Source organism: Camelus bactrianus, chromosome 4, assembly GCF_048773025.1.
Source record: "Camelus bactrianus isolate YW-2024 breed Bactrian camel chromosome 4, ASM4877302v1, whole genome shotgun sequence".
In the NCBI taxonomy this organism is placed as follows: Eukaryota; Metazoa; Chordata; class Mammalia; order Artiodactyla; family Camelidae; genus Camelus; species Camelus bactrianus.
This window is the reverse complement of record NC_133542.1, coordinates 70,382,203-70,409,879: the sequence shown is the minus strand read 5'-3', so window position 1 is coordinate 70,409,879 and position 27,677 is coordinate 70,382,203. Positions and strand designations below refer to the sequence as shown.

General features: G+C 43.4%; 1 protein-coding gene across 4 annotated transcripts in view; it reads right to left on the bottom strand.

The window, feature by feature from the left end:
- GARNL3 (GTPase activating Rap/RanGAP domain like 3) overlaps positions 1 to 27,677 on the bottom strand; it is a 138,754-nt gene that overhangs the window by 102,049 nt on the left and 9,028 nt on the right. For 2 of the 4 annotated variants that reach the window (XR_012506557.1, XM_074362260.1), the window contains exons 2-3: positions 23,722 to 23,892; positions 4,076 to 4,145 (exon numbers count right to left, since the gene is read on the bottom strand). Coding sequence is in view for 3 of the 4 variants with exons in the window: in XM_074362260.1 (XP_074218361.1) it covers positions 4,076 to 4,145; positions 23,722 to 23,892 (241 nt within the window). In the remaining variant the exon portion in view is untranslated. The remainder of the gene's footprint in view (positions 1 to 4,075; positions 4,146 to 23,721; positions 23,893 to 27,677) is intronic. The other 2 variants (XM_074362261.1, XM_074362262.1) reach the window with 2 other exon arrangements.

Below are 27,677 nucleotides of genomic sequence, written 5' to 3'. Positions count from 1 at the left end.
ACAGGGACGGGAGAGAAACAGAGAATAGCTGTTTGATGGCTTCCTAGTCACATGAAGCCCAGCTGTGCTTCCTGCACTTCATTCTGGCAAGATTCACCCACATCATTTCGGTGAATTACTTAATACTTGAGCTGGACTGAGTGGATCTCTGTTTCTTGCAATGAAACCAGCCCTAATTAAGGCAGGGAACACAGCTGGGAGCCAGCTAAGATGCAGCCTGGAGACTCAAAGTCTGAAGCGGTTGGTTTCCGAAGCTTGACTATGTATAGTTCCAAGTGAGCAGAAAACTGGTTTTTCCCTCCCCCTCCTCAGCGCCCAGCACAGCGCCTGACACGTGGTGGGAGCCTTCAGTGCAGAGCTGTTGAATCAGGCTGAGAAACTCTGCTGTGAGTCTATAGTGGTCTGAGCTCCACTTTCTCACTCACCAAATTTATACCCAGTTGAAACCTAGGGAGCTAAGCCCCTACATTGCCCTCATTACTGATATGAATGGTCAATTTATTCTTCACAAGGACTTCTATCTAATTTGCTAAAGGTCAGAAGAAGTTTATGGTACAATTTCAGTTTTACAGAATCCTGAGTACCCCTCTACAAAGTCTGAGTTCCAGGATGCCCAGGACCAATTGGGTGCCCAACAATATTCATCAAACTGATACAGGAGGGAAGCAGGCAGGGCACAACCATTAAATGAAGGACACAGCAGTTAGTACCAAGATGGTGGAAGAGTCAACTCCCAGTAGACCTTGAGCTTCAATAAATGCTCACTGAAATACAACAGCATGTTAAATGGCACTCCCACAGGTGCCAGGACAGTTTTAAGGCTGACCATAAAAGGTCAAAAAGGGTGTGTGACGGCCCCATTCCTGGGAATCCCAGCCCCTTCCTCAAAGTAGTTGGAGTAATCCTCCCACTTATTAGCATATGAAGCTACCGAGCCTGTAAAAACTAACCACCGGTACACCTCGTGGCCTCTCTGCCTTCTGTGTGAGTCAGCCCTGCACTCTGTCTAGGGAGTGTGTATTTACTTTTACTTTACACTGAGCATCCAATGCCGACACCTCATGGCCTTTCTCTTGCCCTCTGAAACAGCCTGCACTCTGTCTATAGAGTATGTATCTCTCTGAATGCATCCACCTTTACTCAACTGTGACTCGCTCTTGAATTCTTCCCTGTGTGAAGCTAATGACCCACACTTGGCAGGGCGCGTCCCAGGGACTCAACCAAGACCTGGGACGTGGCCATCCTCTTGCCCCACATTTTCCTGTAACAAAACCAGGTATAAGAAAAATTAAACTTGCTTTCTTATGAACATAGAACACATAAATTGGTTCTGAATTTAATAATACTCTGTCGTTTGTAGGTGAGAGAAAACATCTCCTCCCTTAAAACACTGGAGTCAGAATTTCAAGAGATCCTTAGATGGCAAAATTGGAACTTGTTCACTGCATCTTTCTCAACCATTCCAATCTCCAGCTCATGTCATTTCTAACATGGGAAAACTAGAAACACTGATTTTACAAAAAGAGGGAAACCATTCCACAAATAATTGTTTATCAGCTTGCTGGGCTATCATATACCAATTAAATTTGAAGACTTTGGTAACTTTGAAGACTATATAACAAGAAGAAGATACAGCTAAATGAAAAAAGAGGAATGCAAAATCAAATATATAATGTGATTTATAACCATATAGAAAAGGTGTTTATAGCTATAAAAGTTGGAAGGTATCAAAAGGAGATGAAAACACTTGCTGCAAGGTGGTGAAATTGTACATGGAATTTTAAAACATATTTAAAATTTACTTTAAAATACTTAAGAAGTCAATTATAAACACACACACACACACACACACACACACACACACACACACAAACACACACACACAATCATGGCTCCAGAGTAAAATCTTGAACAAACGGATTGAAGAACTTTTGGTCAATGGGCTGCCTCCTCAGGCCAGGGTAACTGATGACTAGTCTGGAATTCTCTAAGGCAGGGGTTCTTCAAGTATGGTTCAGGGGCCAGCAGCACCAACATCATCTGGGAACTTGTTAGAAATACAAATTCTGGGTTAACTCTGATCTACTGGATTTGAAACTCTGGGGATGGGGTCCAGCGATTTGTTGTAATAAACCTTCCAGGTGACTCTGATGCCTGCTCAAGCTTGAAACCACTGCTCTCAAGTACGTCCCCAGTCTGATATTCTGTGATCTCTGCAAGTCTATAAAGGGTCTTCCTCCACACCTATGGTGCCTCCCCCAAACACTGCTCTTGCTGTTTACAAGAGCTCCATACAACTTATTAGATCAAGTTCAAAGTCTTCACCTGAGAGTCAAGGTTCTACTTTTGCTACCAAATTTCATCTTTACTACTACAGCTAGTTACCAGGGACTGTGTTTACATGCTTCATCTCATTTAATCCTCCTGAGAACCCTATAAAGTAGATAATATTAATATCCCCATTTCATAGGTGAGAAAACTGAGGCCAAAAGAAGTTTAAGATCATACAACTAGTAAGTGATGAAATGAGAATAATAACTTCAGAGCACAAGCTCTGAAGCACCACTGAAGTTCAGAGAAGTTCACAGAGATAAGAAGCAATGGAGATGGTATGGGAACCCAGGCCTGATTTCAAAGCCTGCCTGCTCTGTAACCACTAAGCTCTGCTGCCTTACACTCTCTGCTGGGCAAGACTGTTTGCTCACTGCCCTTCAAATACATCACTGCCAAGAATCATGCTGTTTGCAAATATCTGTCTATCTTCCTTGCCACCAATCCACATCCCACGGCCTCCATAAGGCCTTCCGTCTGCTTCCCCGAGATCAGTGGCTAAAATGGGTGGCTCCCTCCTTCTCCCAGTCCCCACCATGCCCGATCTGTATGCTTCTCACAATATTTACCAATTCCCACCCAGAATTATAATTATGTTCATGCCCTTTCAGGAGAGGCGGTTCTGAGTTGTCATGATGTCACCAGTGTCTGACACAGAACAGGCACTGATTGAGTCAATCAATATGTCTTTTTATGTCACTAAATTCATTCTTTAGATATTTTACATATCTTATCTGCCCAGCTGGAGGTCAGCAGATGTCTTAAGAACAAGGACCAAACCTTTTATTTAATCTACATTTTCAAGAATACACCTGGACCAGGTACACAGTCAAACCTGTAATATATGCTTGAATTCAAGTAGAATTCTACCAGTACATGACTCTGGCATAAATTTTTCTACTTTTTAAACCCTGCAAGAATGCAGCTTATAGTAATTGGGGATAATTGGGTACTATACAAATGGATCCCATAAACTCAAGTTTTTATAAATAGATAGAAATAATAAATTTAATGTTTTTAATAGTGTGAAATAATAAAGAGAATTTTATAAGCACATTTTCCTGAAAATTTGTTAAATTTCTATGCAGTTGGGAAAAAAACCCCTCACAATTCTCTTTTAAAAAACTGAGGCTATGATATGCCTTCATTATGCCTCTTTTAAAATGAAAACAAACTATTTTAAAAAATGATAACACAAACCCCAATGTCTTTCATTAAGGAAAATGTGGATATTTTCATTCCAGAAATCTATTACCTATTACCTAGTCCAACAAACATACTTTTAACAGGAAAAAAAAAAAAGAGCTCATATTCTATCTCCTATCACATACCCAGAGAGCAAAAGTACAGAAAAATCAGACTATTTATTACAATAATATTTAAACCTCAAAAACTAGATTTACAAACTTTTAGGAACAACATAGTATAAAAACCAAGTGCTCCCCTTCTTAATTCATAAACCATTTTATTTCATTATATACACCATTAACAGAGAAAAACCCCAAGCCACAACATGCTTTTAACAAACTGAAAAGACACAGATCAAAAGTACGTAACAATAAAAACACACAGATAAAGATGATCAAATTATTATAGCCTTTCAACAGTCATTCATTCCCGTCCAATCCTTATGCTGTACTCACATGGTCTAACAGTAAATATACAACAAAAGACCTGAAGAGCTTGGTGATCCTCTCTAAATCGAAATCAATGTACTCCCACTGAACAGACAGTGTAAACTTACCAGCTCCACAGATCCATAATGTTTCCTACTGAAATCCCCACGTCTACAGCCTAGGTCTTCCGAGACAGAGCTGGAACAAAAATGCTTCATCAGTATTATACATAGCGATCTGGCCACAAACCTTCTGCAAAAATCAACTACCATTTGCAAAAAGGGCTGCTATGGAACAGGCTTGCCCAGCTCCTCACTGCAGGGGAGCCTCCTTGCAACAGACACAGTCCTCAGCAGCCATTGCAGAGCCGGGCTTTCATGGAGCCCTCAGTAAGAAGAAAAACACCCGAGTCATCCCTGGAAGTATAGGCAATGATTGAATTAAATATTTAGTCGTTTGGAATCGATTGAAATTTCCCAGGCTACTGGTGGTTTATAATTTCATTTCTGTATAACCGAAGGGGATAGAAACCCTGCAGTAAACTTGAGGCAAAGGACAAAGCTTGCAATTATCTTTCATTTAAGAGAGGCTCTTTGTCCCAAATATTCAACATAAAAATAACCAGCATTATGTGATGCTATATAGGAGACATAGACTTGAAATAGGAGGAAAAAAAAAATCTTCAAAATCCTAGTAGGTCCCACCCCCTCCCCTTTCATTTATGACAACATGACAGTATGAAAAAAAGACTAGGACTAACAGAAAATCTAAAAATCTAACCTCTAAGTATAATTAGTTTCTTAACATAGCAGTAGCTGATACTTTCCCACCCCCTCCCCTCAAGAAAGGCTTAAATCAGATAAGAAAAATCACATGCGTTGCTGAAGAAGAGCAGTTAAAACAAGGGCAAAATTGTTACTGCATTTGCATCTTGGATGCATAGTTACACACTCAAAAGACACCAATCTTACTGAGTTAGTTAGTATATCTAGGACCCCAAGCAGTACTCATGAAACCACCGGAGACCCACACACACAAACTGTTTTAATAAGTTTTGTTCTAATATGTCATGCAAATAACTAATAAAACATAGAAAATGAAATTCCCCAGGAATTACATGTTTAATATGTCCAGAATATTTGAGATCTAACATGCAAAGAAAGGTGCATTTAGTACCTTTTCATCCTTCCTTAAAAGGTAGGCTACATTTTCTAAATTACAGCCCTCTTGGCACGTTCAGAAAGAGACTGACTCTGATGTTTAGCATCCACAGAACTGACTCTCTGCCAGGACACTATTTGATAGGCTCCAAGAAAGACAGCATGAGGGAAATGAGATTAGAGAGTCTAATGGTATTCTGCTTCCACCATTTCACAGAGAGGGCTGAATTAATCTTATATGAGATATTTAACCTTTTGTAGTCCTCACTTCCTTAGCTGAAACTGTGCAACAAATTAATGGATGCAGCTTAGAAGGGTGTCCTACATTTTACCCAGCTACTGTCCTGCTTCTGGTGACGTGATTTTCTACCCAAAAATCTCTGAAAGAGATTTTAAAACTTTCTTACGTGGCCGACCCCAGTGTCAGCTACGCCATCTATGCCCATTCTAGTCCTCTTTGGAAGCCCTCCTGGAGAGTACTGCCACTGCTTTACATAACAGTTTCAAGATCCTTCACCAGCAGCCCTGAGTTACCAGGACAGAGTGGGCTCTGGGGAGGGGAGCGTCCATGCACTTGGACAGAGACCAGGCACAGAGCGGATGCTCAGTGGCTATTGACCAAGAGCTATCTGCCCGGATCTCAGTCCACCTCTTCGGTTTTAGCCAGGACCACTGCACAGCCAGCAGCAGCAGCAGCAGCAGCAGCAGCAGCAGCTTCTAACCCAAATCGCCAATAATAGGAAAAGAGGAAGGATGCCAGGCTTTGGGCCCCTCCTTATGCTGCTCTCAGCACCACAGAGGGGCTTCGAAGACAGTGCCAGCTCCCTAACTCTGCCAACAGCCAGAAACGAACACAAAGAGGATGATGACCCTACATCCTGGAGCAACCACCTCCTTAGAAACCTCACAGAGGGAAAACGACATCCAAGGAAAACAACTGAGAGAGATTTAAACAAAACCTCTGCTATCAGTTGCCCTTGTTCCCCTGTAATTACATTTCATCTAGTACACTGCAGAGACAGCGCTTGCGAATGGTGGGAGCCAGGCCCAACTATATGGGATGCATTTCTAGGGCTGCAGGAGGCACTCAAACCAGTTAAAAAACCCACCCCACCTCTTTCCTTCCTCCCCGGGCTCTCTGGTCCCTTGGCACCCAGCACAAGGGCTGTGATCAGAGAGGATCACCCACAGCCCTAGGAGGGTTTACTCTCCTCCAGGTCTCCAGGATCTGGCCCACTGCCGGGCACAGGGTGGACACACAGGAAATGTTCACTGCATTGGTGAAGATACGTGCACATCTTTTGGATCTCACTAGCTATTGCCTGATGGCGCTCCTTGTAGGCACCAGGGCAGGCTGCCTGCTGATCTTCTCCCTGATAAGCGCCTGGACATTATTCCATCAGTCCAGACAGTCCTGGCCCAAGAGGCAGATACTACTATGTGCATGCCAAAACCGATTTTTGTTCCTCTGGAGCTTGTCACTAGACTACATTTCCTCACCTGTCCTGCAGTGAGTGTGACCATATGACTGATTTCTGGCCAAGAGAATACAGACAGAAGTGACGTGCCTGTGGGATCCCGTGGAAAGCACTTGCCCTCCTTCCCCATGGCCAGCAGGGTGGAGAGGACCATAATGACCTGCAGGAAGGCAGAGCTTCCAGATGGAAAAAACTCAGGTCTCTGGATGACCAAGTAGAAGGTCATACCTCCAAGAATATCCAAGTATTAGAATATAATGTGAGCAAGAAATAAACATTTAGTTGTGTTAATCATGTAGAATTTCGGTCTACCTGTTAAAGCCGCTGTGTTAGCTGAATTAATACAGAAGTCGGTATCTTGCGGTGGGGTGCTACCATGGCAACAACCTAAAATGTGTGGCACAGTCTTTGTAGGAAGACAGCAGCCAGTCAGGAAATTGATCTCGGAGGCTGGAGAGATGGAGATCTAGGTTATACAGTAGCAAAATAGATGACAAAACTCGCCCCTACCGTAACTTAGGAGGTGAACCTGTGCCTTCTGAGCCTGCAGCTCTAAGGAATGTGGCTGGAAGGTCAGAGTGAGGCTGTGTGCTGGCTCCTACTGGCTGACCTTAGCAAGGTTTTTTACAAGGAGATGAGCCCAGGCAAGAACTGGATGGGTGTCAAGCAAAGACAAAAGGGACCAGAGAAAGGCTAGAGACCAAGGGCCTCACAGGCTTGAGAAACTGCTCACACAATTCTGGACTCCAGCCAGTGAGAGTTCTGGCCAATGAAATGTGAGTAGAAATGATGGGTACCTCTTCCAGACCACACCCATACACATTTCTCATGATTAATCCTTGCTCTTTTTCCTCACCCACTGGCTGAATGGAGGCGGCTGTGAGGACCAAGAGGGATGAAGCTACACCATGAAGGAGCCCTGGTTCCCAAATGACAACACAGATGACCCCAAGTAGGAATATCCTTATTGGGCTGTGAGATGAGAAATGACTTTTATCGTTTTAAGTCAAGAAGATTCAGGGTTTATCTGTTATAGCAGGTGATTTTATCTTCATTAATACAGCTAGCCAGAGGTAATAGAAAACAGTGTAAGAATCATTGGTTGTCAGAGGGCTGTTGGGCCAAGATGACTCTACTGGGATCAGCAAACTACGGCCACCCAATGCCTGTTTTTGAAAATTAAGTTTTATTGGAATACAGCCACACCCTTTGGTTATAGGCTGTTTCTGTGGCTGCTTTTGCGTTGCAATGGCAGAGCTGAGAAGCAGCTGAGACCTATAAAGCCCAAACTATTTACCCTCTGGCCCTTTATAGAAAGTTTGCCCACCCCCTGCCGTATAGCGTCATGAATCCCTTTTGTTGGTTTCAGGCCTACCCATAAACTGTGGTCAGTACTCCAATGAAAATACCAGTGTTTATCAGGCTTTAGGGTCCATCACAATCCCTGGGGGAGCTTTCTAAAAATGCAGATGCCCTGGCCCTATTCCCAGAGGTTGTGATTCAGCCTGACTGCGATTTTAACAAGCAGTGGTGGGAGTTCTGATGCAGGTGGTTCACAGACAATGTTTTGAAAAGTACTCCTCTTCCAGATGACTCTGGAAACCTGTCACATTCTGCAGTACTTTTATAAGGAAGGACAAGGCTTTGATCAAGTTTTCCATGAATGAGAGGAGGTGTGATGTAGTCCTTCAGGGCAAGTGCTTCAGTCACAGACATGGGTTCTTAACCTCCCCGGGCATTAGTTCCCGCATGTATAAAATGCGGTTGATAGTATCACCTACTTAATAGGGTTATAAAGCATAAACTATAAAGAGAAGATTAAAGTTTATTCTAAGCACAGTGTCTATTACATGAAAATTATTCAATAAATGTTAGATACTACTATTACTCTTACTAATAGTATGAATTCTCCTCTGGTTGTTAGAGAGAGAACCCTGGGAAGGGGTGTGCAGCATACATGATGGCTACCTTTTTAAAGACTTTTAAGTAAGATGCCCTTTTTTTCTCCTGCCGTGGAAAGGGAGACCTCAGCCAAGCAGCAGGCCTCCAGGGGTGGGGCTGAGGGCAGCATCACAGCTCAGCACGACATCTCCTCCCCAAAAGTGTTGGCCTCGCAGTGTGACATCACCTAGAAAATACTTAGGACCCAAGAGCATGTCACCAGAACAAGGCTGGTGCAAAAAAGGACCAGCAAGTTCAAGTTCCTCACATGCAACATGCTCTAGGCTCTAAATAGAAACTCTTCCTGTTTTAGCAAAATAAAGGATGTGTGAAGATGCTGGATCACACTTCACAAGCATGAAGTGCTGAGGAACTTCATGTTAAATCTCTAAAGAGAGCCTGGGATGAAAGCAAAGATTTCCAGCCCCACATAGAGGCTAGAAAAAATACTGTTATATAAGTCAGGACCCCAGAAAGCAGGAAAACCCCCTCCAAAGAGTCAAAGTTATAGAAACTGAATAAGGAAAAAAAGGAAACAGCGATACAGGTCTTTCCTTACTCAACTGGCCCAAAGTAACTGACCCTAATGACTGGCCAGACCCCACTAATCCAGTCCTCAGTCCAGCCCTGCTGGAAGAGTTAAAGGCAACACAAGAAGGGGGACTCCTCCTGGATCAGCAAAGAGGATTTGTGAAAAGCAACAGGTAGCTTACCAACAGCGGAGTTCAATCTCAAGAGTGCCAAGACACCACCACCGCCCCCTTGATAAGCAGATAGTGATAAGACAGATGGAAGGGATCCCCCTATTTGAGGGACAGAGAAACTTAAAAATGTGCCAGACTATAGATTTAGGCTTGGAGAGAGCCCAGGGCCTCCTAACAACAGGTATTAGAATAGTTTATTGCACATAAAGGAGCAGTTGTCTCTCCTTCTAAAGATAAGTGACACAAAAAGCAGAGCTGCAATTATGCATTAACTTCTAATGATGAAATGGAAGAAGATGTCTTCTTTTGAGGAGATTTCAGACACCAGGAAGCAGGAAGTAAGCAGGAGGATTTCTAGAGTGTAAGGGTCCCAGGAAAGCCAAGCCCCTGGCTTCTTGCTTCACACAGTGCCTGGTTCCCCTACTATGTTTCTAGGGCTGCAGTATTGTGTGCTCCTGACCCAGGATCTTGAGTTTACCATCCCTTAGCCAGTTTTGCCAACCATAAAGTGGTTAGACAGGCCTGGATGTGAATGTCAGCTCCATGGCACACTAGCCCTGTGGCCCCAGGCAAGCTACTTGTCCTCTCTGAGCCTGTTTCATCGCCTGTAACATGGGATTAAAATAATATCTGTCTCTGTGGGAGGATTAAAGATATCATAAGGTGCTTAGCACAACACCTGATACATGCTAGCCACTAAATAAAGACTGGTTATTCTAACTGTTGGGGACCTTTCCTGCCTTGGTCATGACCATACCCCATGTGTCTCAGAGTGCCTGGTTCATGGCAGGCTGCTCAATGAAAATTTGTTGAATTAATGAGTCTTGAATAAATGATAACCTCTGCTCGCTTTTGCTCTACCTGAACACAGGAGGGCTCCTGCCCCCTTTTCTCTACCCTCCTCCACCTGCCCCCTCATCCGCCATTAGATATTCTGACATATCTTTGGGTACATTTGGTGTTACTTCCACTACTATTCAGTCATCTCTCTTATTCTAATCTTCTTTTCTCTAACATTCTGGAATGCATTCCTTCTACAGTATTTATGTGTCTACTAAGTTTCTGGACAAAGACAGGAGTCCCTGGATCTCATCAGGTTCTCTGTTATTACTAACGTCTTGTGGTAATTTACTGCAAGGTTCCTTTCAATGATGATTTCCAGCAGTGCCCTTAAAATTCTATCCCTGAATAAGAAACAGCAACCACACCAAACACTGGCAAGGACACAGAGCAACTCGACCACTCCCACACTATGGGTGGGAATGTACAAGGTAAGCTAAGCCTCTTTGGAAACCAGTTGGCAGTTTCTAATAAAATTAAACATGCAGTTACTCTATGACCCAGCCCTTGCACTCTTGGGCATTTATCCTAGAGAAATGAAAGCATGTATTCACAAATACCTGTATACAAATCTTCACAGCACCTTTATTCATAATAACTGGAAAAAGCCTAGAAATCCTTGGAAGGGTGAAGCGCCAAATGAACTGTGGTACATGCACACCATGGAATATTTCTCAGCAATGAAAAGGAACACATTACTGACAGACACAACAACCTGGATGAAAGTCCAGGGGACTTGGTGGAGTGGAAAAGGCCAACCCTAAAAGGTTATACACTATGTGATTCCATTAGACAACATTCTTGAAATGACAGTATTATAGAGGGAGCGAGGTACGGTTATAGAAGGGCAACTTCAGAGACTCTGTGGTGATGGAGCTGTTCTGTGTCTTGTCTGCGGTGGTGGATAAAAGAACCTACACATGACAAAGTTGCATGTGACACTGGGGAAATCTAAGACCAATGGATTGCATTGATGACAATCTCCTGGCTGTGAGTGGTACTATAGTGATACCAGATGTCACCACTGGGGGAAACTGGGTAAGGGGTACCCGGGATCTCACTGTGTTATTTCTTATAACTGCATAGGGATCTATGACATTCTCAAAATAAAAAGGTTAATTAAAAAAACTGTATCAGAGTTGAAATTCTTTCACTCATTCAATCAACAGTTGCTGAGCACCTACGAGGTACCAGGTGCTGGGCCAGGTGCTAACCCTGAGCCGTGTGGTCCCTGCAGGCATAGCACTTATGGTGCAGTGGGAAAATATAAAGTACATAGGACTTCACAGGAACAAAAACATTTTGCAAGCAAATCGCACCTGTGTACAGCAAATCCAGTAAATTGTAAAATGGCTTAATTTAGCCCCGTCATGAGTAGCATATGCCATCTTCGGATGTGGGTGCCCATAGCAGAAGCCTGACAGGTCTGTCACTCCGCTCAGCTCAAGACCCACCATCCAGGAACCTGGGAACTGCTGCCCACAAAATGATTCCTGTAAACGTAATGTCCACACATCAGCTCCCTCCCTTCCCACTCTTTTGCGACCTTGACTTCTCCTTTCCTATAAGGTCAAGATCAAACAGATTTCCAGCTCAGTATAACTTGGTTTGGGAAACACTGCTCCACAGGATACTGATACATGCATGACCATGTGTTAAGTTAAACAGAAACTTATTTAAGGAAAAAAACCTCAGCAGACAACATATGTTGTTGCATACCTCCCTTGACCATCTGCAGATTTTAATTCTTTGGGGAAATCCCTCCAAAGTCTGTTTCCCCAGGTTTTCAAAGTTTCTCTGCTGAGATTCCCAGAACCTGCCTCCAACTGCACCCAGACCCTGAAGGGGGGCATGCTATCCAGAGTGGGCACTTCTGAACAGTCCTATGGGAAGCAAGCACCCTACAGAACACCAAGGTCATTCCGACCCTTGCTCCTCAGCGTGGTCCCTTCCCTGAGCTGGTTAGAAAGGCAGGCTCTCAGGCCCCACCCCAGACCTAATGAGACAGAATCAGTATTTTAACAAGATCCCCCAAGGATTCAAATGCACATTGAACTTTGAGAAGAACTGATTCTGGCTCTCAAACCTAGCTGTATACCAGAATCACCTGGATTTCTCCCCTAATTTGTTTTATTATGAAATATTTTAATATGCAGAAAAACAAAGAATAATATAATGAACACTGCAGATACACTTGAAACTCCTGTGTATGTCTCCTTGATCCTATTTTCGCCTCTCTCTCCCTTGAAATAATCACTAAATAATTTGGTTTATACTTCCTGCTGATTTTTTATGTTTGTACTACGTACTTATTCATGAACAATATGCAGTGTTGTTTAGCACGTTTTAAAATTTTACACTAACGTATACTTTACTGTGACTGTCTCCCTGCAACTAGCTTCTTTGATGGAAAAATTTGTTTTTGAGATTTGTGCACACTGATACCTGTAACTCCAATTATTCACTTCCAGTGCTGTCTGGTATCCTGCTGTACCAATACCCCACTGTTCCTCCATTCTCCTACTGTTAACATTTCAGTTGTTTCCAATTTTTAAACAATGCTATAATGAACATCCTTTACATGCCTCCTTGAATACAAGCACTATCACATCCCTAGATTACACACCCAGGAGTGCTGGGTTGTGATATGGGCATCTTTATTTTTTCTACATATTGCCAAATTTGCTTTTCAAAGTGAGTATACCAACTTACTCTCCCATCAGTAGCCTGTGAGTTCTATTTGCCTCATATCTTAGTCAACACTTGGTATAGTCAGAAATTGGTTTTAGCCAGTCTGAGGATATGAAATGGAGTCCCACTGAGGGTTGGTTTTAATCTGCTTTTCCACAATAACTCAAGAACTTGAACATCTTTTCCTAGGCTTATTGGCCATCTGAGCTACCTTTTTTATGATTTGCCTATTCCAAATTTTTTGTCCACCTCTTTTCTGTAGGATGTTGGTCTTTTCCTAATTGATTTGTAGGAATTATGTGAATATTCTAATACCCAAAAATACAGATGTCTTCTTCTAGGCAGTGGTTTTTCTTTTTAAACTTTGTTCCTGATATCTTTTATTACAAAAAATTTAAAAATTCTAATGTAGACATTTTCAATCTTTTCCTTTGCAGTCTTTGTTTTTCTGACTTAAGAAATCCTTCACCACCATGATGTCATATAGTCTTCTGCTGAAGTTTTAAAGCTTGCTTTACACAGTTCATCTAAATACACAAATGCCCAGTTCCCACCCCAGACTCCCTCAGTCAGAATCTTCAGGAGTGGGATCTAAGCACCTGTATTCTTAACCAAAATGAATTCCACAGGTGATTCTGGGAAATGCTCACAGACCCACCTCCTACCCACTGGATGCTGATGGAGGGCATCTCCTCTATAAAATCCACCTCATCTCCAGAAACCATCTTATCTCTGTCTCCTTTTCTGGCTCATCCTCTCTCTTTTTGTTCCCAAACTTTAAGTACTTCTTAAAGTTTGTCCTTTGAAGGATGTATCTACTCTTACAGCATCAGTATTACTGACAATTCTCAAATACACCTCTATGCTTAATTTACTCATTACCTTTCCTAATTTTCCCAGAAGCTCCAGCAGCAAGCAGTTCAGTATGCTTTTTCCAAAACTCCTTCAGTAACTTGGTTTCTCACTTCTGTCAGTATATGATTATTTTCACGATCTCCACTCTATGAAATCAACCTTGACCTCTCCTATGGTTTCAAGCTCTAGCATCAATCATTGACTATCATCAGTGATCATCTCCCATATTTGGCCAGCCTAGTCTTTCCGTCTCACAGGTCCTCACTATTTGATACCCAGATTCCTACAATAGCCTTGTCAGTCTTTCTGACACCTCATCAAAGGATCTTAGGGTATAAGAGACTTCCAGGCCCAGAGACTTAAGGACCATTTGGTGTCCAGCCTGTTATCTGTGATAGCATGTTCTCTACCAGATACTTGAAATATAGCTAACCAGTCTCTACTTAAACACTGTTAGTGATAAAGAAACACAGTACACCCAGGGCACTCCATTCTTCCTCTCAAAGTATTTTTTTTCTATATTGAATTGAAATCCATCACACCTTAATTTCCACCAGCTGGCCCCACATCTTCACCCTTTCGCTTCTTCTTAATTTCCTTACCATCACTTAAACACCCCCGGCCTCCTGTCCTGTCTGGCCCGCTCTCCCCTTCTCAGCATCCAGCCACATTGCCTTTCTTCCTTTCCTTCAACTTGCTGAATGTCTTCTCACCTTAGGACCTGGAATGCTCTCTCCAAACTCCTTCTACCTGACCCACTCCCAAAATTACAAAGAAGGTATTGGATTAACTTTGCCTCCCCTACTAGAATATAAATTTCACAATGGCAGTTTCTCTGTTGGTTTTGTTCAATGCAAAATTCTTAGCATGTAACATAATACCTGGTACAAAGTTAGCTCTTAATGGGGCTTTATTAAATGATGAGTGAAGGAATGTATGGGTGAATGAATGAAAGCATGCTGGCCAACCCTTTGAGGCCATAAAAAAATAAGTTAAGATCACTTCTACAGGAAAGCCAGCCCTTCAAGTATCTTGGGAGAGCCATCATGTCCCCTGGGGTTTTTCTTCTTTATGGGCAGCCAGGAGCAACACAAGAGGGTGAGATCAGCTGTACTAGGTAGGTACCTAGACAAGCAGCAGGGCAAACACAGAGACCACTTCATCACCTCTTCTAGGATCAGGCCTGGAGAGACACCCCTCTGTGCTCACAATTCTGCTGCCAGATTCTGCTAGAAGTGAGCTGCATTACATAGCATATTCATGAAATTTGTTTTTGAGTCAGATGTAAAAATACTGTAAATGTTGCCTCAGGTTAGTCTAAAAAAATTCACTTCAGAGGTTAATGCAATGTGAGGAATATGAGTAAAAGAAGGCAATGCTGTGGGAAGCCATCACAGTGGACAAATTGTGACATCATTCACTAACCATTAGTTCATGATGAAGCTTGCATTTACTATGTCTAGTGATTGACATCGTTCAATAAAGGTAATTCAGTTAAGTCCAACTGATTGACACTGTAACATTACAAAGTGGATCAGCTGCAAGTGTCAAACTCACCCAACTGGTAAACTTAAGATCGTTGCATTTCATTGCATGTAAATTATAGTACAATTTAAAAATTCTTTTAAAGTGTCATAAAGAGGAAAAATAGAAACTTTGATCCTAAATGTAAATAAATTAACATCTATATGAATAGAGAAATCATATGTGCATAAGTGTTGCCTGATACTTACTTAGCCCTGTCTAACCCACCACTAATTCACTGCCTGATCTTAGGCAAGAAACAGCCTTTCCTAGGCCCTCAGTTCTACGACTGTAAAATGGGACTTGATTAATGAATTAATTCAACAAATGCTGATAACCATGGTAACTTCCTCATAGGGCTGCTGGATTTAATGAGAAAATACATACGAGCACTTAACATGGTGAGCAGTCTGAACACAATAACTATTGGAAGAGACAGGGGTTGTGAATCCACATCCCTCACTGGGAGGAAGGTGTGTGCATGCTTGAAGAACAACACAAAGAAGAAACAAATCTGTGGAAATCTAGGGACAAGCTAGATTTTCCTGTAATCTAAAGTTTTCTCCCTTTAGGAACACAGCTGTTGGGGAGGAAAAATTTTTTTTCCTCTTATTTTCTGTAACTGGTGCCTGTGAATGAAGCTGACAAAAGACAGATTAACGGGAGAAAAGACATGCAAATTTTATTTTTAATTTTACATGCAGAAGGACTGCACAGAAAAGAAAACCCAAAGTAGCGGTTAGACTCAGGGACTTATATACCATCTTAACAAAGGACGATAAATTGTGGCAAAGTGACTAGATAAAATAAAGGGGTTTGGGGCTTCTAGGAGTGGTAACGCTGGAGAAAATGGATACATGGGGAAAAACAATAGGGTTATATAGTAAGGTTTGTTTGTGAAGACTCATCCTGTTGCCTTCTCTGTTTCTGGTGATGAGGGCTGTTCTCCTCTTGGTATGAGAGAGGGGAGGGGACACCTTTACAAAGAGAAATGTATGCCCTGCTTTTAGGCAGATAGGGAGAGGGCAGAGAGTTCTTCCTGTGTCTGCTTTTTCTTAATTTCCTTCAGCTCAAAATAATCTTTATGCTGAAGTGGCATATTTGGGGGTGGTATATTCTGATCCCCTTTATAGCCAGTACCAACATATGAAAAATTCTTAGTCTCAAGCATAAAAGTAAATGCTTGTGGAACTGACTGAATTTGGTCATGAGGTAACCTAGGAGAGGGGGAAGGCCCTGGCTACTTTTTAGCTGCATTTTTTAGCTGACCTCTGTATTGTATTGTCACCTGCTGGGCCAATTTAGATCTACCTCATGCTTATTTGTGCTTGGTTTTTCTCCAGGTACATTCACACCACATAGTGGAAGAAAAGCAGCTTACTCTGTACTTTTTAGGTCAAACTATATTTGTAAAAGATTTTCTAAAAATTTTACTTCCCCAAGGTCCTCTGATCCTAAGAAAATAAGACTTTGTAACCGAGTGTGAGGGAGAGTAATGAGGGAAGGGGGAACATTCTTCAAAGAAAGCAAAAGAATAGATAAACCAAACTTACAGAAATATAGAAGGCAAAAACATTTTAACTAAGAACATCTGTTACCATAGAAGGTGACAAGAAAACAACCATCCTGCACCCAAGGCCAACATGAAATTTATAAAAATGAGTGTTGGCTTTGGTGAATTTAGGGCAGGGCCACCTAAACAATTTCCTTTTGCCTCCTAAAAGCAATGATTAAAAAGAGTAATACTAACTAGTCACTATTTATAGTGTGTCCTCATGGTGCTATGTACTGTACTTTGAGATGAGGTGAGCACCAAAAATGGGTTGCTGGCCCTTGAGGACTACACAATTTGAAAGAATAGAAAATGCGAATAGTCAAAGGAATAGAGTTCTTAGTAATGGCATAACCTCCTTGAGGAAAAATGATTACTTTTAGTGGTTATTTCTCCAGGGGATGCTGAGCTCAATGGTGAGTAGGGCATGTACAGCTTATGTTCCCAGAGAAGGACCAGGATGTCCTGGCAGAGTGACCCCGCACTCTCCCCTGTCTGAGGTCACACGGAGCAGCAGCACAGTGTTTAACCCTACGTCACCCTTGAATGGTGAAGATCCACATTACTCTCCCTTCAGTTCAGTCCACGTACCTCCCTGGGGACCTCACTGCTCTTGTGCCTTCAAATATTACCTCTATGCTAACAACTCCCCAAACCAAAGCTCCAGCTCGGATCTTTCTCCCCAGCTGCAAGTTCAGACTTTCAACTGCTAGACCTGGTTCCGTGGACACTCTGGGAGGCCCTAAAACATAACATGCCCTGAGTCACCCTCACCCTCACTCCCCATTCACGTCTCAGTCAACAGAGTTGCCATCTTCCTTCCAGCTACTCAATGCTCAAAGTTCAGGTACATGTCTTCTCTCACATCCAACATCTGATTGGTCTCCAGGCCCAGGTGCAGGCTCCACACAGCGTTGTTTTTGAATGTTGTATGTTTGGATCCTTGTTTTTGTTAGTTTTTTTCATTTACTGTATCTTGGTGATCTTTCCAAACCGATACCGAAAGAGTCTCTGTATTCTTCCTTAAGGTTACATAGTATTCCACTGAGATGTACCATATTTTATTTAACCAGTTCCCTAGGTAAATGGTTTTCAGTCTTTCACTACTACTAATAAACTGCAATGCATAATCCTGTATATGTCATTTTGCATGTGAGGATATTTCTAGAATTTCTCCATGTCTTTTAGTCCCTTGCCACTTCTCTCCTTTCCATTTCCACTTTCTCTGCTTTAGCTGAGACCTTCACCATTGCAGAGGCCTCCTAACTAGCTACTACTCTGCTCTATTACCTTTAACTTACCCAACAAACATTTAGGGAGCACTTTCTACGTGCCGGATGCTCTGCTAGGACAGGGAAGAACAAGAGAATAAAAACAGACAAAACAAAACAAAACTCCTCCTAACCAGACCCGCACAAATCCTTGCCTGTCTTACAATTGTTCGAGCTTTGGGAGCCTATTAACAAATCAAACCGCCCTCTTCTCTGTATCTGGAATCGGCTGAGAATTAGTGACAGGAGTCCTGCAAATGGAAATAAAAACACCAATTTCCTTACTGTCAGAGTTGAAATGGCAAACGTGGCTGAGCCCAACAACCACGTGGGCTTCCTACTGCTTCCCAGAGTTTAGACCTGGAGCAGCCGCCGTGGAGAGACTGGTCTGCAGAGAGGCAGACGCTCATCAGCAGAATCGCTGCCTCATGACTGTCAAGCTCCAACAGGGGAGATCGAGACGGGGGAGGTGGGGCTCCACTCCTGTCTCCAGAAGACGCAGGTGTGTTTCTCCATGTGGAAACTGGAGAGATGATCCAAAGGCAAGAGAGAGGAGGAGGAAGGGGACAAGTCAGCCTTCCAGCCTCTTTCCTCCATGGGACTAGGAGCAGAAGTTTCTTCATGGAAACAAGAGAATTTCCCCTGACAGTAAAGCCAAAGACTTTCCTTCCAGCTCTGTGTTTTAAAATCAAGTAGTCCTCTATTCAGGAGAAAATGAGGTCTTTTAAGGCTTTTGGAAGCTATTTTCAAGTGTCTAAATACAAAGCTACCTAATATTTGTATAATGCCTTGATGATAAACCCTTTCAAACACATGGCAACTTTCTTCAAAACTTCAAAAAGTAAACCATTGCTAATTCAGCCGAATGAGGGAAATTAAGTCTGAATTATACTTTTTCAGAAATCCAACTTGTTGGGAGTATAGCAGGTAATCACAGGAAGGACTGATAGTAAAAGCAAACAACTGGCAGATAATTCAGAGAGGATTCAAAACTTCAAATTTTCCTTCCTCTGTGCCTGGCTGACATCCTTTTAAGGCAGAATGGCTCTGAATAACCACCTTTCCAACAGCTTTCCTTTGTTTTTTTCCCCATGTATTGAGCTAATAAAGAGATGTTACCTCTTTTAGGGTTGAACACAGCCCTGAAACAAGGTTCTGAACTAGAAGTGAGGATACAGAGAGACTCACAATCTGCCTTCTGCCCCACTTCCCAACCACAACTGCATTCTCAAAGGAGCTCTGTGGCTTTCCAATCATCAAATTCAATTGTCAGATTTTAGTTTTGATCTTTAAACTTTGTTATACTCGACACCTTCAGCTAGATCACTGGGTCACACCACTAAGGATTCTAATTAAATAGGTTCCATGATCCAGATTTTTGAAAAAAAACTTTCTTATTTTTGTGATGGATCACAGAGCACTCCCTCTTCTTCTTGAAAGTCCTCCACTGGTTTTTATGATCCAGGCAAATTCTGTTCTCCTACCTCCTGACCACTCCTGCTCCGTTCACCAGGGCAAACAAGAAGTATCCTCTCTGCCCAGTAACAGACACAACCCCACAGAACCAGGAATGGACGTGTGACCCAGATTGGACAACTAGAGTCCTTCCCCAGGGTTCTTCTAACTGATGGGGCAGATTTTTTCTCTCAAGTAGCAAGTCTGAAAGAATATACCCGACGCTGCCTCAGATCACATCCCCTTCTCATGGATGGTAGGAGACAATGAGGCCAACAGGCAGAGAGAAGCAAGGCTAAGAGGTGGGAGGTTGTGGGAGTAAGAGAAAAATGGACTGACCTGACAGCACTCGTGTCCCTGGATCCAGACATTCCTGAAGCGAGCGAGATCTGTCCCTCTCCTTAGTTTGCTTACATGAACTTATACATTTTCCCTTCTGGTCTAAACTATTTTGAGTTGAGTTTCTGTCACTTACAACCAATAAGCCCCCCTCCCTAGTCCATCTTTTAATTGGTTTCCTGGCCTTTTCATTGTAACATCAGTGAAATAAACTTCTAAAAATCAGAGCTCAAATCATCACTTGTCCATCGTGAAAACCATTCAGAGTCCCAGTGTACCGGGTTTAAGCACAACATCTTTCACAACATACCCCTCAGTGTGACTTTCTAGATTTCCTACTACTTCCCCACATAAGCAGCAAACCAGCATCTGGTCATCCAGAATGCTCTCCTCCCACCTCTGCCTATTAAATCTACTCAAGAAAAAGAAAACAAGGAAGGAAGTTCCTCTTCCCTTTTCAAGATCCAGTTCACATTACTCTCTGTCAGAAGACTCTTCTAAGAACTTCCTGCCTCCAAAGACATAAATGTACCCCTCTCCAGACCTGATGGCACTAATCTAATGATCTCTGTCTTATCCTGTCTCAGAATCTGTGGTGTTTCATCTCAGGGACCTGTCATTAAGGGCAAAAACAACTCAGTTGCCAGAGTCAAAACTCTGAGGGTTACTTCCTCACCCCACCACCCATGCATTTTGCCAGGTCCACTCTAATCTTACTCTTAATTATTTCTTAACTCAATCTCACTGTTCCTGCCACTCATCAGAACACTTAATATCTCCTACCTGGGCACTCTCCTAGGTCTCCCTGCAGCCAGCCTTATCCTGCAATCTAGCTGCCCACTGACACCAGTTATCTTTCCAATATGCAAATGTGATCATGCTATGCTCTGGCCTAGAGAGTCAAGACCAAACTTCCTAACATGGTAGTTAAGCCCTCCCACTCCCCAGTGACTTGGCTTCTGTCTACCATCCCAGGCTCACTGCTCATCACTCCCCAAGAAGCACCAGCCAAAGCAGGCTGTGGTTCCCCTCAAACCCAGAGTGCTTTAATGCCGCTGGCCTTTGCACACATGGTCCCCTCTGCCTGGGAAGGCCTCCCTCACCTCTGCCTGGTAAAGTTCCCATCCTTCAAGTAGTCCCTCCACTAAGAAATCTTCTTGGACGGCCCTAGGTAACAGCACTTTCATAAGCCCCAGCTTAATCTGGAAGGAGATGCTTTCTTTGCATGCCTAGTGCCTAGCACAAGGCCCAGCACAGCACACAGGTGCTCAGGAAAACTGTTTACTAGATATCAGAAGCCTTTTCTGGTAGGATAGGCCTTGTATTACCATGGTATCTCACACAAAGCCTAACTTTGTGCTTGGTCGACTTTACTGGTGTCCAGTCGGGTCCTGCTATATTCTTCACCCGACAGTACCAAGACACCCTGCAGACACTGACATCCCATGAGCACTTTGCTTCTGCTGCACGGCTGAGCACACTGAAGTGAAGCCATGGGCAATGGTGCTAGACAAATCCCTGCTCTGTCACTTACAAGCTGTGTGTCCTGGACAAGTCTCGTAATTCTTCTGGACCTCAGCTACCTTATCAGTAAGATGGAGCCAGCAGTAGCTACCTCGTCGATGTTTTTGTGAAGACTAAATGAGAAAACGCACTTGGGATGTCTGCACAAGTACCTGGTACACAGGTAATTAATAAGTATTTGTTGAATGAATGAGTTAATGAATGAGCGCAGCTGCAGAATGGCAGCGGTTCTTAAAGATACATCTTTCTAACCAGTTTTCCAGAAAACCCAACATCTGGCTCCCGAGAGAATCAGTTTTAAGACCGGCTCCTGAGAACCCGGAGACTAGGGTGCAGACCTAGGCCGGACCCCGCCCGCCCTGCTCTTGCTGCAGCTTCGCTAGCCCGCGGCCGCCAATCACCAGCGCCTGGTCCCACCCCTAACCAGATTCACCAATAGGACCTGGAAGGCACTGCCTCGGGCTGCTTCCGCTGCGTCTCATAGGCTGTCCAGCGGTCCGGCCAGCCCCTTTGATGGCGTCATACGCGTGGCGTACTGTGGGGCTTGTAGTCCAGAAGAGGCTGCGCCGCTAGGTCCGCTTTGAGGGCAGAGCATCCCGCCTGGAGCTTCGGAGGAAGGAAGAGCGGCCCTTCCCCCACGCCACCTTTGGTGGATGAAGCCCAGGTCCGCCTTCCCCACCTTGTAGAGCGCTGGAGCTGCCCGGATGCTGGTTACCAGCGGCCTCCAAGAAACAGGAGCATTTTGCTCAGATAATTCAGCATCCACTGAAATTTTAGATTTCAGTTTCAAATCAAGATGTTCAATTTCCATATTCTCATACATTGAACTACGGGGCCATTGTGGGAGGTATGGTGGCAGCTCTGAGAAGCCAGCGGTGACTCCAGACTTCCTCTAGTTTCCCGGAAGAACCCACTGCAGAACTAGCATTCATGAATTTATCCCAACCATGTGAATCTTGTCTGTTTCAAACAGCATTATCTCTTAAGATTATACAATGGCTCCGCATTGCCCAAGATATAAAAAATTCATACCCTTAGCCAGGCATATAAGGTGCTTCATAACTATTCTGTACTTATTTATGTGTGGTTACATTTTTAAAAGCAGTATTTTTCAGCATTTGCTGCACATGAGAATCACCTGGGGAGCTTTATAAAATATTGGTATTTCTGTGCCACCCTAGAACTTGGAAACTTGGATGGATGGTGCAGGCTTTCATGTGTTTTAAAGCTCCAAGGATGATTCTAATGTGTGTAGCAAGGTTGAGAACCGCTGGTTTAATGCCTGTCAATGCTGCTGGGGTGTACTTTCATGGATCTGAGCCTTTGCTCTGCAATTTCCTCCATTTAAAGTGGCTTTCTCCTTTCCTGCATGGCCGATGCTTATCCTTGCTAAGCTCACTGTTCCCCCTTTTCCTCCCTGTCTCCCAGCAGAACACTTCCTCCTGGAGCACTTTATACCTGCTTCTTTTCTAGCAGCACTGGAGTTATTTGGTTATCTGTCTGCCTCCCTGGAAAAGCTGTGAGTTCCTTAAGGGGGGTACCCTAAGAGTCCTCTTCTACCCACTCCAGAGCCACTGAATCAGAACCTCTGGGGTGGGCCTCAGGTATAAGTTATTTCTTGTGATTCTGATCCTTGATTGAAGCTAGCAATTAGCCCCATGAAGGTACTAGGTACAAGAAGTGTCGATAAATACTTGTTGCATGGAATCGATGAAGCATCTCATTTGCTTCTAAGGCAATCATATTGTTGCACCTAGTTGCCTTTGATTCCCCCTGAAAAGCTAAGCACCCCCGTTTTATAGTATCTTCTTCATTCATTCAACAAGTATTGTACACCATAACAAAGCCCTGGGGACTCAGGAGTAAACAGGAAAACATAGTTACCACCCTATGGGATTTAGAATCTATTAATATATTAATTATGGTATAGCTATTATCATTTCTTCTGAATAACAATTGGAATTTTTTTCCCCTTCTAGATACTCTTTGATATTCATGGGGAAGGAAATGTCTTACTCTCTTATATCCCCAGTATGTTGCTGGCACATAGAAGACATTTGGTAAATGTTTATTGAATCAAAGCAACATGTTTCATAGCACTTGTCACAATTTGTAAGTATTTATTTGTGTGATTATTTGATTAATGGCTATCTGTTCCATGAGCTGTAAATCCCCCTGAAGAGGAACTGAATCTATTTCAGCTGATGCCTGACACAAGGCCTGGCCAGAGTAGGTGCTCAATGAACATTGCTAAGTAAATAAATAAATGCACACATAAGACATCATTAAGAATAGAAATGAGATCTCCCAACCAAATATCCACTCCCCTCTCTTTCCTTATTCTCCCCTCAAAAGGTAATTTTCATCCTGGGCCTCAAGGGATTTCAAGCTACAGTGAGCAAGAGCCCCAACTGAGATGATGCTTCTTTTACTTACTTACAGGTTGACCTGGGACTCTACTTCAGGGTCTTTTGTTGGCCACATCTGAAGGGACTGGATGCCAAAGGAGAGAGACGACTTGGCTTTCCATAGAAGGGTCTGCGCCATCTGACTCCCACAGGACCCTTTCGTCAGCGGATCCATCAGTGGGCCTGGAGGCTGGAGTGCTGTACTGAAGCAGAAGCAGTTGGGAAAGGCACTGAGAACAGAGAAGAACGTGGTCCCTGGCTGGCCTGTTCCGGCACTCCCTTGAGGCACCACTCCTACCCAGAGGCCAGACTGTCAGTAATGAGTAGAGGATGAAGCCAAGGCACTCCCAAGACCCAAGCAGCCCACCACAATTGCACCACTCTGTTACTGCATGGAGTGGGGCCCTGCACACTGCAGCATCGTGGCCTGGAACCATCCAAGTCCTATCGCATCCCTCAGCAATGAGTGGAGTCCTCCACACTCTCAAGTCAGCAGGGTCTAAGGTAAAAGGAGGTCAGTGAGCATGTGAATCACCACAAACTTATTTAGAAAAGAGCAACTTGCATTCAGGAAGGAAGGCTCTGTCTGGAGTGCCTTTGGAGGACAACATGTAGTTTGACCTCAGGGCCTATACTGGCAACAACACTTCAGGCAAACAGACCAAACTCACATTTCAAGAGTAATGGCCCAGAGGAAGTAAGTAGTAAACACTTGCTGAAATCAACGGATGTTTTGGAAACAAACTGAAAAATGCATTCCTGAAACATGCCTGCCTCTTTCTCTAATGACACAGGGAGGAGGGTGGGAAGGTGATTCTGGGATGAAGGGGGCGGGGTGTGCTTTGTTAGGAAAATGTAGTCATCCCTGCTCTTTCTGATTGGAACTATTTTCTGAGCCAGTCAGCAGCGTTCTTCACTCACCTCTACCTCAAGTGACATACAAACAAGCAAACAAAATCCAATTACTTGGGAAAGTAAAAATAAAAATAAAAAGCAATCTTAGATAACACCTTAGGTCAAAAGGGACTCTTCATCCTGTCTCCTTAATAAAGACTGTGACAAGGCAAAAGGTAAAAGACCCAGTGGTCTTATTAGTGAGGAAGAGGCGTCTGCACAGGGAACCACCATCCTGCTGCAGTGTTGGATGCCAAAAGTGACTCCGTACAGCCTGGATATTTGGAGCCAGATGGGCACGGCCCACTCCCAAGCTGCTACAGTAGTACCAATTATAGGCTGCAGGCATGTTGCAAAGGAAAAAAAGTCACTCTTGCCAGGTCCCCCTGGCATTCCTCCTTTATAAGTGATGGCCCAGCTTTCCCCCTCACCTTACCTGGGCCTGAGAAACCCCACGCTGCATATCTGACCCAGACTTCTGGATAATCTTACCCTAGGCTGGCTTCAGGCCACTTATCTTGGCAGCAAGTAGACAGTCATGAAAGGCTCAAGCCTTCCAAGTACGATAAATGGCAAGGAGGGAAGGTTCTGGTATGTTGTCCCTTGTTCTTTACTTTGTGGAACCGCAGGTCTTCTGAAACCCAGTGACACTAGGTTTTGTGACTGCCTTAGCAATAAACAAACAAATAACAAGGCAGGGCTTCTCGATGAGAGACATATTTTTTTTCTTTGAACCTTCTAGATTTTTTTAAATTACAAAAATATCACTTGCATGCAAAAGATCTGTTAATAAAGTGTTCCTTTCTTAATCATGCAAGTTTAAAAAAAAAAGAGAGAGAAATAAAGTGCTCCTAAAAGAAACCGGTAAGGGAGTGGAGGAAGCAGGATGGGGAGAGGCTTCATTTTCAGGCAAAGTCCTGTGAAGGGACGGCTTCGGCTTGAGGGGAGCAGGACTGTCCCACGTGGTAGCCGTGGGCCACATGTGCCAACCGAGCAATGAAAAGTGGGCAGGCAGAGTGAGGGATGTGAGTGCAAAACACGTACTGGACTCGGAAGACTAAGTACAAATAAAAAAAAGACTTAGCAGATCATCTCATTAATAATTTTTATGTTGATTATATGTTGAAGACAAACTGTAGTAGAATTTTAATGTGGCTACTAGAAAATGTCACATACATAGCTTGCCTAAGGTAGATGACGCCTCAGAGTTGCCCACCTGAGATGGGGAGCTGAGGGCCACGGGTGGGGCGGGGGCGGTAAACCCAGGTACGTGGCGCTCTCTGCACAGGTGGGCAAGGCCGCTGCAGTGAGCCAGGGCAGCCCGCCTAAGAAGGGTCGCCACCCAGGTGTGGGTGTCGGAGCCAAAGTTCACTGAAGAGGGGAGGGGAGAAGATTCCAGAAATGGTGAGGGGATCCGAGGGGATCTGACTGTATGCACGACATCCCTCCTCCACTCCCTTTCCTCCTCCAGGTAACAGTTTGGTTCGATTCCCGTTACTCCTCTCTCGACATATTTGCAACCTTTAAAGTTTACTTAATATGGAACATTATGGAAGGAGATAACCGTACAGGCTGCTTACATTCTATCTTTTGGTTTATTTTAATCTTTAAACACTAAGATTATTTAATTGTTTTAGCATGTTATTATGTAGCCTTTTAATCTTTAAAATTTTGTTTAGAAATACTTAAATGCTAGTTCTTTTAAACCTTTCCCACTGTTTAATTTTATTTTTTTTGCCATAACTTTACCCTTAGACTTTGAGTTTTTTTATACTTTCACCTAATTCTTTAGCTTCATTTTCTAACTGTTCATATGCTGTCTCATCACGGTTAATTTTAATCCTTTTTCTCATTTCTGTTATCTTTTCTAGTCTTAACATTCTAATTTAAAAAACGTAAGTTCCTCTTAATCTTCTGACATATTTTATCTTTCTTGTCTCACTATATAAAATATTTAGAAGAAGAAGAACTTCTTGGAAAGATGGTAGAGGAAGTGCTCATTTGCATAACTCCTTGGAACCCATGAAAGTAAGCAAAAATAACCCAATATACAGAAGAAAACTTACTGAAATAAGAGAACGGCCAAACTCCACGCTGTAACTCTAAAGGTCTGCTATACACAATAAATCGTGTACAGATTAAAAGTGAACTTCCAGGTCTACCTATCTTATGTCATGTGAGGGAAATGGGCAAGAATGTTCTAAGGGCTGACAGTGCCACTCTGGAGGGATGAGGACTGGAAGCCCAGGCAGCACTGGGCAGAAGCTGTTTCTTCTTTTTCCACGGCCCCAGCTGTCTAATAAGAAGGGGTGGCTTAATCTGAGGAAAGGTCAAAGGAGAGAAGGAAAAGTATATCTTAAAAGCCAGTTGAACCTCTTGAAAGCTGTTAACCAAGTATGGTGAACCAACCCAAAGGAGGCCCATGAGTCATGGAAATCTCACCAACTCAGGCCCTCTTTGGAGGAGCTTGCTTATCCTGAAGTGGTGGAGTGGGGAAAAGGGGTGCTGAAAATTCAAGGGAGTCCCGCCATGGGGTCACATACACCGTAGGCACAGGGGACCGTGCAGACAGGAGGCGCAAGCACGGGGAGAGTAAAAACAGACGACACGTTCCCACTGCCTCTGCACCCTTCCTGCTTCCCAAGAAGCATCAAGGCCAGACTCCAGCGTAAGCTCTGAAAGAGAAGATCCACCGTTGCTCAGAGACACAGGAACGGGAGTCAGGGTAAGTCTACCCATATTACCAATGGGTAAACGCAGACCCAGACAGAGCTGCTTCAACCCAAGATGAACATGAGGAATAAACTAGCATAGGACCTATGAAAAGAGGTTTTCTAAGGCAGATGACGAGTATAGATGAGAAAATTTTTAACAGGGATCAGAGGAAACATAACAAACAGCTCAAGAAAATGAGAGAATAAAGACTATCTCAAAACAAAAGATCAAATAATACCATAGACAGACTTTGCAAGGCCCTAGGACAAAAATCTCAGACTGTGGCAGGAAAAGGGTTGATTCATAGTGTGGAGGTGCTTTCAGGGAGGGGAGTGGGCCTGGAGGGGAGGAAATGAGGGCATCTATGAGCAAATCTCCT